General features: G+C 43.5%; 1 protein-coding gene across 1 annotated transcript in view; it reads left to right on the forward strand.

Annotated features, from left to right (window-relative positions):
- The first annotated feature begins 9418 nt into the window (after positions 1 to 9418).
- Positions 9419 to 14870, forward strand: part of BPIFB6 (BPI fold containing family B member 6) — a 42389-nt gene continuing 36937 nt past the window's right edge. The window contains exons 1-3 of the mRNA XM_063144422.1: positions 9419 to 9504; positions 11851 to 11955; positions 13442 to 13588. Coding sequence (XP_063000492.1) covers positions 9419 to 9504; positions 11851 to 11955; positions 13442 to 13588 — 338 coding nt within the window. The remainder of the gene's footprint in view (positions 9505 to 11850; positions 11956 to 13441; positions 13589 to 14870) is intronic.

A 14870-nucleotide genomic window follows, 5' to 3' on the forward strand; every position in this document is an offset into this window, starting at 1 on the left:
AATATCTTTGTAAGTGGATAGTTGAAATGTCTCTCAGCAAGCTGCGGAAGGGTTAGTTTCACTTTCGAAGACTCCTAGCAGCTTCAAAGAGAGACTTTCACAATATAAATCACAGTGTTACCGGAGGCAGAGACAGTAATTATTCACTATCTAGAAGTAATAGATAAAAGCATTAAATAACTCTGAAGCGAAGTTTACTGAGGTGAAGGAAAAGTTGTGAGTTGTTGATGTGATCGACTTCCGCCCAGTAAATAGGAGAGTGCCGGAGGATTAAACGCCAAAAAGGAAGAATAAATCTAAAAATCCCACTTGGGTGAGAGAGAAGTCACACCCCTCAGATCATTCGGCAGCCAGATTGTTTAAAGTTGACACCCCCAGTAACAGTAATGGGGAAGAAAATGGTCTGGGAAATAAACAAAACAGTGAACAACAGCAGAGTGAAAAGATGGCGGCAGAAGCTGGCATTGGGCCAAAATCAGCACTTGATGAATTACAGAAGAACTTGAAAGAATTCATCAAAAGTAATAATGAGGCAATGCTTCAAGAAATGAAATCAATAAAGGAAGAAGTGTTTAAAAAGATGGAAAATCTACATATTTCAGTTGTGAAAGCAGAGAAAGATGTTAAAGAGATTAAAACAGAAATTAATCAAATATCAAAAAAAGTGGATCTGAATGAACAATAGCTAACTGAGCAAAATATTAAATTTGATCTGAATGAGAAGAGGCTGATTCGTTTGGAAGTCCAAGAACAAAGAGGAAATATTAGAATTAAATATCTGCCAGAAATACAAGGAGAAAATTTGAGATCCAGTATTCTAGGATGGTTCAAATCTCTGGTTCCAGATTTGGATATAAATCAACAGGACATAGATAGAACTCATAGAGTGGATGGAAACAGATCAAGAGCTATGCCAAGATATATTTTGGTCAAATTTGGCAATTATTATAAGAAGGAGCAATTGATGAAAAAATTGAGATCAATAACAACGCTGAAGTTTCAAGAAACGCCAGTCCAAATCTACAACGATCTTTGTCAGCAAACCATCCTTTGGAGAAGGAGCGTAAAACCAATTTTGGCAAAGCTTAAGCAGGTGGGTATTGCTTACTCATGGGGTTATCCGGTGTTCCTGAGATTTACGCGAGATGGAAAACAGCATATAGTAACATCGCTGGAGCAGGGATTGGAATTGCTGAGAAGTCTGGGGATGGATAGTTATATTTCACCTCAGCAAGAAGAAGGAGAGGGAGAAAGTCCAGGCCCAAGTGGGGAATAAAGCGTCAATAGAGGGAGATAACAATAATAAAAAATGAGTAAAAGGCTTGCCGTATCAGAACTGTGGGCTTCATCACACACACCCTTAGGGTTGGTTGACCATGACCAGGGTGTTACACCCACGGAGTAGAGGAGGGGGGGAAAGGGGGGAGAGGGAAGGGGAGGGAGGGAGGGGGTTTGAGGGTGAGAAGGGGAGGGGTGGGCATCAAAGTAGTGTTTATGTGTTGTTATGTTAAAAATTATGTTTTTGTTACAAATGTGGGGGGGCACACGGGATCTAAAAGAACTCAATAAAAAAGTATATGGATAAGAAGATACGAATTTCAAAACTCAATGTCAAAGGTCTGGGGGCAATTGTTAAAAGGAAGAGAATTGAGCAATTATTAAATAAAGAAGGGGCCAACTTTATCTTTCTACAGGAAACACATCACGCTAAGGAAGGTATGAATGAAATACATTTAAAATGGTCAGGGTGCTATGAAAAGTCCCTTGGGACTTCAAAAAAAAAAAGAAAGAAAGAAAGAAAGAAAGGGGTAGCTATAATAATTTCGAAGAAAAGTGGATTTAATATGGAAAAGAGTAAAAAGGATGATAAAGGGAGATTTATTATGATACAAGGGCAACTGGAAGGTAATTATTATACTTTAATAAATGTATATGCCCCAAATGAGAGACAAAAATAATTTTTTAAAGAACTGTTTAAGGAAATAGATGAATTTAAAAGAGGTTATGTCATTTTAGCTGGAGATTTTAATATGGTCATGGAAAATAGATAGGTCCAACCCTACCAGGTTCGAGATAAGAAATAATATTACAATTTTAAATAAAATGGTAAAAGAGAAGGATTATGTGGATGGGTGGCGTTTAATCAGTAGGGGGGAACCTGGGTTTACGTATTATTCTCCAGTTCATAAAACTTTTTCCAGGATAGATCATATTTTTGTCTCAAAGGATTTAGCAATAAAGGTGTGTAATATGAAAGTAGGGGTAATTAAAGTAACTGACCATGCATTGGTAAGCCTTGATTTTAAAGTAAAAAGAGACTATAGGGAAGCGAATAGATGGAAGATGAAAACTAGAATTTTAAAATATGATAAGGTTGTAGAAAAAATGCAGAAAGAAATGTCAGAAATATGGGAAATTAATGAAAATGGGGGAAGTTCACCATCAGTTGTGTGGGATACAATGAAGGCTGTGACTAGAGGGATCTGTATTAGAGAAATGTGTAATTTAAGGAGGCAACAAGAGGGAATACAGAAAAATTTAGAAGAAGGGATCAAGAAGTTGGAAAAAGAGTATTTGCAAAGCAGAAATAAACAAATATTGTTAGAATTACAAGCAAAAAAGAAAGAATTAGAAAATAAGAATTTAGAAGAAGTACAGAAGAATTTGATTTATATGAAAAGAGAGTATTTTGAGAATAGTAATAAAAACTTAAAGGTGCTAGCGAGACTCACACAAAAGGAAAAGTTAAAGAATTCGATAGGGATAGTGAAGGACAAATTAGGAAAAACATGTAGTATTATGAAAGAGAAAATAAAGATATTTCAGGAATTTTACCAAGAATTATATAAAGAAAAAGACTTATTAAAGATGAAGATGGAGAGATATATAGATAAATATATAAAGAAGGGTCTAATAGAAGACCATAAAGATTTAATGGAAAAGGATATATCTCAAAAGGAAATAGAGGAAGCTATTGAGAAATTGAGAGGGGGTAAATCCCCCGGGTTAGATGGATTGGGATCTGAATATTATAAAACATTTTTAAAAATGTTGGTACCAAAATTAATGAAATTATATAATGGAATTATAAAAGGAGAGAAGATACCACCATCGTGGGAACAATAATTAATTATATTAATTCCAAAGCCGGATAAGGACTTAACAGTCCCAGATTCTTATAGACCAATTTCATTAATAAATCAGGATGCAAAAATCTTTTCAGCTATACTGGCAAGGAGAATGAATACTTTTATAGGTAAATATGTTGGGGAAGATCAGTGTGGCTTTGTGGGGGGGGGTAGACAAATGCCTAATTTGGTTGGAAGAGTTTTAAATATGGTACAAGAGGTAAAAAAAATGGGAACAAAAGCAGGGATAATAGCGTTGGATATATTTAAGGCGTTTGATTGTGTGAGCTGGCAAGCACTAAAGAGGATAATAGAAAAAATGGGGTTTGGAAATAGATTTAAAGGTATAATTGAACAATTATACTCACAAAACACAGCTTCAGTGGTGATAAATGATGGAGTTACAGAAAAGATACAACTGGCCCGAGGGACCAGACAAGGATGCCCACTCTCACCGGTCCTATTTGTATTGGTTATAGAACTATTGGCAAATGTGATAAGAGAAGACGATATTATAGAGGTAGTAGGTTGCAATAATAATAAAATAATAAAAATAAATATGTTTGCAAATGATACATTATTGACAATTAAGAATCCATTAGAAAAAATGGAAAGAATTAAGCATCATCTGAAGGATTTTGAAGAAGTTACGGGATTGAGAATAAATTGGACAAAATCAGAGATGATGTTGTTTAATTATACTAAAAAGGAAGGGAAGGATTGGGAAAGTAAGGAGAAGAACATGAAAATTAAAGAGATGATTAAATATTTGGGAATTAAAATTACAAAAGATTTAGAGGATTTAGAAAATGAGAATTTAATTAATCTGAAAAAGAAGTTATAGATAAATTAGAAAAATATAGAGGATTAAATTTATTGTGGTTTGGAAGAATAGCTTTAGTAAAAATGAAGATATTACCAAAGGTAAATTTAGTGTTTAGAATGTTACCAATAAGAATATCTGAAAAAGAGATAAAAAGTTGGCAAAATATTTTAAATAATTATTGCAATGGGAATAGGAAAGCGAGAATAAATAAGAAAGGTGGTATTTAACACAAAAAGAAGGAGGATTAGGACTCCCAAATATAAAGTTATATTATGTAGCCAATAGACTAAGACATATAGTAGAAAGTATGTTAGGAATGGGAGATTTAAGTTGGTTAGAGGATAGAAAAGGAATGGATAAAGACTGGAAATTGGAAAACATATTTTTTAGAGAATATAATAAAAAATGGGGGGAAGAAATAGAGAACCCCCTTCTAAAAAATCACTGGGAAATATGGCGTGCATATAAAAAGGAGTTACTTCCGAGTATTTCTCCAATAACACCAGTGATAATGTTAGGAAAATTTCCAGGGAATTTAAAAGATAAATTAGGGAAAATATTAATAGAGAAGGATATAATGCGATGTGCTGGGCTTGACGAATCCAAGGCTGGAGTTAAAATTGCAGGAAGAAACATTAACAATCTCAGATATGCAGATGACACCACTTTGATGGCTGAAAGCGAGGAGGAGCTGAGGAGCCTTATGACAAAGGTGAAAGAAGAAAGTGCAAAAGCCGGGTTGCAGTTAAACCTCAAAAAAACCAAGATTATGGCAACTAGCTTGATCGATAACTGGCAAATAGAGGGAGAAAACGTGGAGGCAGTGACAGACTTTGTATTTCTGGGCGCAAAGATTACTGCAGACGCTGACTGCAGCCAGGAAATCAGAAGACGTTGACTTCTTGGGAGGAGAGCAATGACAAATCTTGATAAAATAGTTAAGAGCAGAGACACCACACTGACAACAAAGGTCCGCATAGTTAAAGCAATGGTATTCCCCGTAGTAACCTATGGCTGCGAGAGCTGGACCATAAGGAAAGCTGAGCAAAGGAAGATAGACGCTTTTGAACTGTGGTGTTGGAGGAAAATTCTGAGAGTGCCTTGGACTGCAAGAAGATCAAACCAGTCCATACGCCAGGAAATAAAGCCAGACTGCTCACTTGAGGGAATGGTATTAAAGGCAAAACTGAAGTACTTTGGCCACCTAATGAGAAGACAGGATACCCTGGAGAAGAGGCTGATGCTAGGGAAAGTGGAAGGCAAAAGGAAGAGGGGCCGACCAAGGTCAAGATGGATGGATGATATTCTGCAGGTGACAGACTTGACCTTGGGGGAGCTGGGGGTGGCGACAGCCGACAGAAAGCTCTGGCGTGGGCTGGTCCATGAAGTCACGAAGAGTCGGAAACGACTGAACGAATAAACAACAATAATGAAACTAAAAAATTGGTTAAGGAGGATGAACACTCGAGAGGAAATAGAAGCGGTATTAAAGGAGAAGAATTTAACATGGTTAAATTATTTTCAATTAGAGCAATGGACGAAGAAATGGTTAAAGGATAATGGAGAGTGTAGAGAATTAATGAAATTTGAGGAGATGACTTTAAAAAGAGAAATTGAGAAAGGAGAAAATAAAATGATAAAAGGTTTAACGAGTGAAATATATAGAATATTGGTTGGGAAGGGGGAGTCAGAAAATATGGGTAAGATGGTGTGGGAAACGGATTTGAAGATACAAATAGGGCAACAGAGTTGGGAGGGAATATGGAGACAAATGCCATAGCTAGACCTAAGGTTTATCCCTGGATCTTCCAGGGGTCAAACCTGTTCATCTAGGTGACACACAGGGGATCCAGTGCTCAGGCAGGGGTGAACCCTGGATGATCCCAGGATAAACCTTAGGTCTAGCTGTGGCCAAAGAGTGTTGAGAAGTATGTCAGTGAGGATAAAGAGAACTACTATAAGATTCTATGGAGGTGGTATCTAACCCTGGTGAGATTAAATAAAATAAACAAGCTGTATTCAGCAAATTGCTGGAGAGGATGTAAAGAAAAAGGAACGTATATGTGGTGGGAATGTGTATGTTCAAAAAATGTGGAAAATGGTGTTTAAAGAGATAAATGATATAGTGGGAATGGAGATTGAAGAGACACCTACGGTGGCATTGCTATCATTATATGGAGATTTAAAATGTAATAAAGAAACTAAAGAACTGATAACGAATTTGCTGACAGCAGCACGGTTGATCATATCTAGGAACTGGAAGGTGCAAGGAGATTATCATGTTGAGGACTGGTATAAAGAGATTTGGGATATTGCTATAAAAGATAAATTCACATGTAATATGAAAGTAAGAAGAGGGATAACAAAAACAAATGATTTTGAGGGAATCTGGAATCAGTTCCTAGAATATGTATTATCTAGGGGGAATGGAAGACCACCTCCAGAAGAATCTATGAGATTTTGGAAACAGGAATAGATCCCGGGGTGAGGTAGGGTGCACTTTATGTTATTTAATGATGTAAAAATATCAAATTAGAAATGTTATAAGGCTAATCAAGTTATGTATTATGTTTTTTGTTGTTTTGTGCTGCTGTGATTATTGTAGTATTGTATTAGTGTATTGTTAATCAATAAAAAATTAATTAAAAAAAAGGCAGTTGGATAAATTCCTGGAGGAAGTGGCTATCCATGGCTACTAGCCCTGATGGCTATGTGCTACCTCTAGGGTCAGAGGCAGGAAGCCTGTGTGCACCAGTTGCTGGGGAACATGGGTGGGAGGGTGCTGTTGCACCATGTCCTGCTTTGTGGGTCCCTGGCCGACGGCTGTTTGGCCCCTGTGTGAACAGAGTGCTGGACTAGATGGACCCTTGGTCTGATCCAGCGTGGCTCTTCTGATGCTTTTATGTTATTAAAGCTTTCTCACCCAAGGGCTGAGAGCGGGCTACTTGTACCTCCATCACAAATGAGCAGGGAATCTCTCTGAAACATAAGACGGTGTCCTCCATCCCCAAATCATTCTAGCTAGGGCTGTGTACGGACCCCCTGCTCCGCTCCGCTCCTGATCCGCAAATTGCGGATCGGGCCCACTCCGCCCTGCCTTGATCTGCCTAGGGTCCGCTCCGCTGCGGAGCTCTGACTCAGAGTGCCGCAGTGGCGGGGGGAGGTGACAGGTAAGGCCACCTCCCTCCTCCCCCTTACCTGCTTCCGTCCCGGCCCGTTGCCAGCTTCACTAGAGCCCGCAGCTCAACCAGGAACTGTAGGCCCCGCTTGCGCCCTACACTTCCAGGTTGAGCCGCGGGCTCTAGTGAAGCCGGTGATGGGCCGCGACGGACCAGGTAAGACCCCCCTGCCCTGGCTCTGCCGCCGTCGCTGCATGGGTGGCGGCGGCAGCGGCAGGGCCACATAAACCCCCCTTACCTTTTTTGTGGAGCTCCGGATCGAGGCGAAGGATCCACCTTCACCTTGCTCTGCGATGCTCCGCTGCTCCCCCGATCCTCTTCGCCTCCGCCTTAAGGGGAGGCGAAGCACCCCGATCCGCTTCTGATTCTCCGGTCCGAGGAGAAGCAGAGCACAGCCCTAATTCTAGCCCATCCAAGGAATTTGGGAGAAAAATGCATACCACCACCCTCATTTTGGATTAGGGTTCTTTTTTTTCTTTTCCTTTTTGTTTTCAAATGGCAAATCTAATGTTGTCTTTCTTAACTGATGTTAATTTCAGAGCCCTGCAGTGAGCTGCCAGCTGCCCCTCCCATTTCTGGACTGAATCCCCACCACCACCATATGCTCCAAACTGTCTCTGCTGCCTGCTATTTGTCTCTGCTAAATCAATGCCTCTATTTTGTCCCTGTTTTGCCCTTTGGTGATACCATTTAAAATACCAGTTAGCGGGTGTACACAGAATTTATTCATTTATTATTGCATTTATATCCCACCTTTTTTCCTCCAAAGAACCCAAGGCAATGTACATAGTCCTCCTCCTCTCCATTTTTATCCTCACAACAACAACCCTGTGAGGTAGGTTGGGCCGAGAGTCTGTGGGGACTAGAACCCGGATCATCTGACTTCCAGTCCAACGCTTTAGCCACTACACCACACTGCTAGAAGAATATTAGAAGAGTGTTCATTCTTCATTCTGTGCAAGCTTCCTCCCCCTCAGTTTACAATCTCTGAGTGAGAGAAGCAGAGTAATAATTGAATTGTGCACCCAGAGAGCTTATTACGAAGTGAAGTTCAGTCTACACAGGTTCTCAGCTTCGTCAGGTTTTGATTCCAAACAATGAAACTGGTTAACAAGTGCTTATAATCTAACTTCACAAATCCTGGTTGTAAATCCTGGTTAAGTGGGCAATCTGATGAAGGGGAGGAGATTTAGAGAGGAGAGACTCATTCCAATGCAGTTGTTCTGCAGTGCTCCATAGAATCCTAGAATCGTAGGGTTAGAAGGGGCTTCTAAGGTCATAGAGTCCAACCCCCAGCTCAGTGCAGGAATCATCCTTAAAGCATACCTGACAGATGGCTGTCCAGCTGCCTCTTGAAGGCCTCTAGGTTGGGAGAGCCCACAACCTCCCTAGGTCACTGATTCCATTGTCATACTGCTCAAACAGTCAGGAAGTTTTTCCTGATGTCCAGCTGGAATCTGGCTTCTTTTAACTTGAGCCCTTTATTCCGTGTCCTTCACTCTGGGAGGATCGAGAAGAGATCCTGGCCCTCCTCTGTGTGACAACCTTTTAAGTATTTGAAGAGTGCTATCCTGTCTCCCCTCAATCTTCTCATCTCCAGGCTAAACATGCCCAGTTCTTTCAGTCTCTCTTCATAGGGCTTTGTTTCCAGACCCCTGATCATCCTGGTTGCCCTCCTCTGAACACGCTCCGGCTTGTCTGCGTCCTTCTTGAATTGTGGAGCCCAGAACTCGACGCAATACTCTAGATGAGGCCTAACCAGGGCCGAATAGAGAGGAACCAGTGCCTCCAACGATTTGGAAGCTATGCTTCTAGTAATGCAGCCCAAAATAGCATTTGCTTTTTTTGCTGCCACATCTTACTGTTGTTTCAAATGTCATAGTGAGCTTTTCTACATGAGGCTGTTATTTGACTGTTAATGCACTGTATCCACTTTCAGTTTCGTCACAGAATTGAGATCTGATTGCCACATGAGGAGTGTTTCCTTGCCTGCTTTTCCACTACATAACCTCTTGGTGGCACTGTGGTTTAGTGGGATAATGCAAATGCACAAGAGGAAATTGTACTTCATTTCTCTTTCCCAATTAAATGCCGCATTTTCCCTGCTCTAAAAAACCTCGCTGCAAGTGCTGGTTAGCACAACTGGAGGATCATGACATTGTCTAAAGATCCCATAAACAACTGTGAGTAGGGAATGACAAGTGTGCAATAAATGCCTCATATAGCTCTGGACCTGCTGCGTTTATTCATGGCATGTTGAATTTCTTTTAGCTGCTAAGAAAACCATGTCAGAGAGCAATATTCTGGAGGAACTGGCAGAGTCGGCGACAAAAAATCAGGGTGGAACCAACTCTATCAAAGGCATCAAAGGGTAAGACTATTCTCTCTACTCATGTGGCTTGCAAGAACTCATTCGAGAAGGGTGGCCATGTTAGTCTATAGCAGCCTTCCTTTGAAAGGGTGCTCTTCGGATGAATTGGACTACATAGCCCATCATCCACAGGCTGGGGGTGATGGGAGTTGCACTTGAATTCTTTGTGGGGGCATCAGCCTGGGGAAGGCTGAACTATAGAACAGAAACAACAAAGGATGAACATGACGGTGCTGCGGTACAGCATATGACCGTTAATATAAAAGCCAAACTGATGGCCTTCTCCAATGATCTCAAGAGGCAGCAGGATTCCATTTGGAAAGCGATGCCCTCTGCAGTGTACTCAGGTACCGAATTCAGATGCAGGGCATCAAACGTAAAGTATGCAGGCACACGCCTTTAGGCCTGGGCTTCCTTAGTTTATGCGCGTGATGCCATCAGCCATCAATTGGGCTCCTCTTCATGTGAAAAGCAGCTGCGCAGTTCATTGTTATTCATGAGTTTTGCACTTTGGTCTAGTAAAAACCTTGTACGAACAGGCTCTCATCACTGCCCATTGGGTCCAGGCTGTAAAAACGCAGGAACTTGATCCTAGACATGAATTGGTCGTGAATGCAGCTGTCACCAAGTTGGTTGAGGAAGCTGTTGGCTCTCTGCTCCTCCAGCCCAGACAACTCACCTTCCAAGATTGAGTTTGTTAACAAGTGCAGCTGTTCAGCTTAATTGCAGATGGCTGATAGGAGTCCTCAAGTCCACTTAACCAACAGTTGCAGCGTGGCAGGTGCAAGGCCGGTGGCCAGCGCTCCCATACATTTGGTGACAGCTGCCAGAACTGCTAATGTTAGAAGATTACTAGTAGGGCTGTGCACCGCTTTGCATCGGAGTGTAGGAGCAATAGCGAGGCGGCCTGACTTGCCTCTGACAAAGGCGGAGACGAAGCGGGTCGGGGGGGCTACGGATCGAGGCGAAGAGGATTGAGACCAAGCAGCTCCTTCGCCTTGATCTGGAGCTCCGAAAAAAAGGTAAGTGGGGGCTTACCTGGCGCTGCCGCAATCCATGTGGCGACGGCGGCAGAGCCAGGTAAGGGGGCAGAGGGAGGGGGGCTTACCTTCCTCTGTCGCGGTCCGGTGGTGGCTTCAACTGAGGCTGAGGCTCAAACCTGAAGAACAGGCTGCGACCTCGGCCTCAGGTTGAGCCTCGGCCTCAGGTGAAGCTGCTGCCAGAACGCGATGGTTAGTATTGCGTCCAGTTCTGGGCTCCACAGTTCAAGAAGGACACAGACAAGCTGGAGCGTGTTCAGAGGAGAGCAGCCAGGATGATCAGGGATCTGGAAACAAAGCCCTATGAAGAGAGACTGAAAGAACTGGGCAGGTTTAGCCTGGAGAAGAGAAGATTGAGGGGAGACATGAGAGCACTCCTCAAATACTTAAAAGGTTGTCACACAGAGGAGGGCCAGGATCTCTTCTCGATCCTCCCAGAGTGCAGGACACGGAATAACGGGCTCAAGTTAAAGGAAGCCAGATTCCAGCTGGACACCAGGAAAAACTTCCTGACTGTTAGAGCAGTACGACAATGGAATCAGTGACCTAGGGAGGTGGTGGGCTCTCCCACACTAGAGGCCTTCAAGAGGCAGCTGGACAACCATCTGTCAGGGATGCTTTAGGGTGGATTCCTGCCTTGAGCAGGGGGTTGGACTCGATGGCCTTGTAGGCCCCTTCCAACTCTGCTGTTCTATGATTCTATGATGCAGGTAAGGGGGGGAAGGAGGGAGGGGGCCTTACCTGCCGCCTCTGCCGCCACTGCAGTCCGTGTGGCGATGGCGGCGGAGCCAGGTAAGGGGACAGGGTCTTACCTGAGTCCATCACACTCTGGCAGCGGCTTCATCTGACGCTGAGGCTCAAGCCGGAAGAGCAGTCCACGACTGCGGCCTGGTCTTCCTGTTTGAGTCCTCAGGCTCAGTTGAAGCAGCCGCCAGACTGCAACGGACGCAGGTAAGGAGGGTGGAGGGAGGGGGCCTTACCTGGTGCCACCCCCACCGCTGCGGAGCTCCGATTTGGAGCCGGAGCTCCGCAGTGGAGTGGAGTGGACCATAGGCGGATCGATGCGTGGTGAAGTGGGCCCGATCCAGAATTTGTGAATTGGGTGAGGAGCGGATCAGGGGGGGTCTGTGCACAGCCATAAGGGGGGGGGGAGTCAGGAGGTGGGGCGTGTGAATTTCATTACTCCTTCATACAATTTCCCCCCCTTTAAGATGAGTTTCCCACTGCAGGTGATTCAGCCCCTGGGGTTTGCACTTCCAGTTCTCTCCATCGCCATCCTCCACTGTTATGTGTCTTTGTCTCGTAGGCTGAAAGTTAGAGATATCCGACCCCCTAACATTACAATGAGGTGCATACCCGACAAAGCCATGGCAATGTCCGTAGTATCTCAGATCACAATCGCTGGGAAAAGGTGAGTGAGACCCCTCTTTTTGTTAGATAGAGGTCAAGATCCCGGAGGTTGATTTAAAAAGAGTTGAGTCCCAATCTGGAGTTCTTGGTTGAGTGTCCAAGGTCACACTTGGGCCTCTGTTGGATTGAAGTAGGGTGACTCTATGGAAAGGGATCCTCTGTCTTTAACAGTTGCATAGAAAACAGGATTTCAGCACGTGTCACCTGCATGCATGCAGCACCTGGGAAATTCCCTCTTCATCACAACAGTGAAAGCTGCAGGAGCCCTGCCTAGCATGACAAGATACAAAAGAGGGCAGAGCTCCTGTAGCTCTCACTGCTGTGATGGAGAGGGAACTTCAACAGGTGCTGCATGCATGCAGATGACACCTGCTGAAATTCTCTTTTCCGTACAAGTGTTAAAGATACAGGGGCCCTGTCCGGCTTTCCATATGGTCACCCATATGGGAGGGGTAAAAATAGACGTCATCATCTAGACTCCCTTTGAGGAGAGACTGAAAGAACTGCACATGTTTAGCCTGGAGAAGAGAAGATTGAGGGGAGACATGATAGCACTCTTCAAATACTTGAAAGGTTGTCACACAGAGGAGGGCCAGGATCTCTTCTCGATCCTCCCAGAGTGCAGGACACAGAATAACGGGCTCAAGTTAAAGGAAGCCAGATTCCAGCTGGACATCAGGAAAAACTTCCTGACTGTTAGAGCAGTACAATGGAATCAGTTCCCTAGGGAGGTTGTGGGCTCTCCCACCCTAGAGGCCTTCAAGAGGCAGCTGGACAACCATCTGTCAGGGATGCTTTAGGGTGGATTCCTGCATTGAGCAGGGGGTTGGACTCGATGGCCTTGTAGGCCCCTTCCAACTCTGCTATTCTGTGATTCTATGACTCCCATAAAATTCCATGAATAAGGCAGGGCGATAGCACAATAAAAGTGTCATCTGGACGCAGCCTTTATTTATTTATTTATTTATTTATTTATTTATTTATTTATTTATTTATTTATTTATTATTTTAAAAAACAGACTGGTAGCAAAGCATTTTCTTTGAATTGGGACATTCTGGCATGGAGCCCCTTAATGCATTTCAGAAGATAAGTGCCAGGTCCTATATCAAATTAAAAGCCCCACACGGAAATGCATTTTGGGGTGGGGGTGCATGTTAGGGGTGGGAAAAACCTCACAGTCTGGATTTGAATATAGATACTTGCAATTCAAAATCCAGTTTTGCTGCCAGTCAGTGTCGACAATACTGGTCTAGATGGACCAAGGCAGGTCTGGCTCAGTAGGAAGCGGGTTCTAATGTTCCTATATTCCAGGTATCACTGATGGGTTAAGCAAGCATGCTAGGAACCGTTGTCCCAACCATCTGTCAGGGATGCTTTAGGGTGGATTCCTGCATTGAGCAGGGGGTTGGACTCGATGGCCTTGTAGGCCCCTTCCAACTCTGCTATTCTGTGATTCTATGAAAGTAACCAGATTTGATTTGTGCAGCTTTATAGGTGGTACGATGGAGATCACTGTGAGATCCAACATGACGACAGAGAGCTCCCTGAAGGAGGACCCAGTAAAGAACATCACACTCGAAGTGATGAACTGTAAGGTGGAGCTGATGAGTTGTAAAACCAACCTTCCCAGCAGGTGAGTGCCAGCAGCAACGGTCCTCTGGTGCAAATAAAGCCCTTTGATTTAGCACCGGCTAAATCGGGGAGCTGTGCTCATCTGCCAGAATATGGGTGTTTCTTCCTGAGGCGCCTTATTTATTATTATTATTATTATTTATTTATATAGCACCATCAATGTACATGGTGCTGTACAGATAACACAGTAAATAGCAAGACCCTGCCGCATAGGCTTACAATCTAATAAGTTGTAGTAAACAATAAAGAGGGAAGGAGAATGCAAACAGGCACAGGGAAGTGTAAACAGGCACAGGGTAGGGCAAAACCAACAGTGTAAAGTCAGAACAAACTCAATATTTGAAGGCTATAGGGAAAAGAAAAGTTTTGAGCTGAGTCTTAAAAGCAGTGATTGAGTTTGTAGTTCTCAAGTGTTCTGGAATGGAGGGTTACCTGTCCCTATCGGTCTGCAAGCTTTGGGGCAGGGGAGGAGGCACCACCAAAGTCGCCTGTTGTCACAACTTATAGGGTGGCCCTATGAAAAGGAGGACAGCCAAGTTTCTGAATCTTTAACAGTTGTATTGAAAAAGGGAATTTCTGCAGGTGTCCTTTGTAGTCATGCAGCACCTGGTGAAATTCCCTCTTCATCATGACAGTTAAAGTTGCAGGAGCCCTGCCTAGCATGACCAGATACAAAAGCTTTTTCTGTGCAACTGTGAAAGATACAGGAGTGCTGTCCTCTCTTCCATATGGACACCCTACTGTTATCATGGTGCAGACTCACCCACCCCCACTAATAGAAAAGGAGTCCGATGAAGTGAAGGGTGGGATCAGGAAGACTCAGTTCAGGAACCATTGCAGGAGGCTACCTTGAGAGGAAACCATACCGCCAAGGACTCGCACGGAATGGCTACACCCCTTTTGCTGAGCCTCCGCCCCCAACTCAAAGCTCCAGAACCACCTGTTGGTAAGGATGACACCTTTCCGCTATTACACCATGTTCAGGAGCAGAAGGAGCTGCCGGGCTCCATTGGAGCAAGTGCTTTCAGAGTAGGGTGTGTCCCTCTAAGCCATTAAAAACTTTTGATTGACTCAAGAGGCATCAGTGAGCTGCATCAGACAGGGGGTGGGGGAAGGGGAAATAATGCTTTCCTACCATCGCTTCACCCCCACTTTTGTTGCTTGATACTTCCTCTTTCTCTCAGAACTACACTAGTCTTATAACGTTGCTAGTGTCCGTTTCTAATGTGGTTCTCTATATCGGTTCTCTGTATCACGGGGCACACTAGTGTGACTTATATTTC

Source organism: Elgaria multicarinata, chromosome 1 (assembly GCF_023053635.1).
Source record: "Elgaria multicarinata webbii isolate HBS135686 ecotype San Diego chromosome 1, rElgMul1.1.pri, whole genome shotgun sequence".
Lineage (NCBI taxonomy): Eukaryota > Metazoa > Chordata > Lepidosauria > Squamata > Anguidae > Elgaria > Elgaria multicarinata.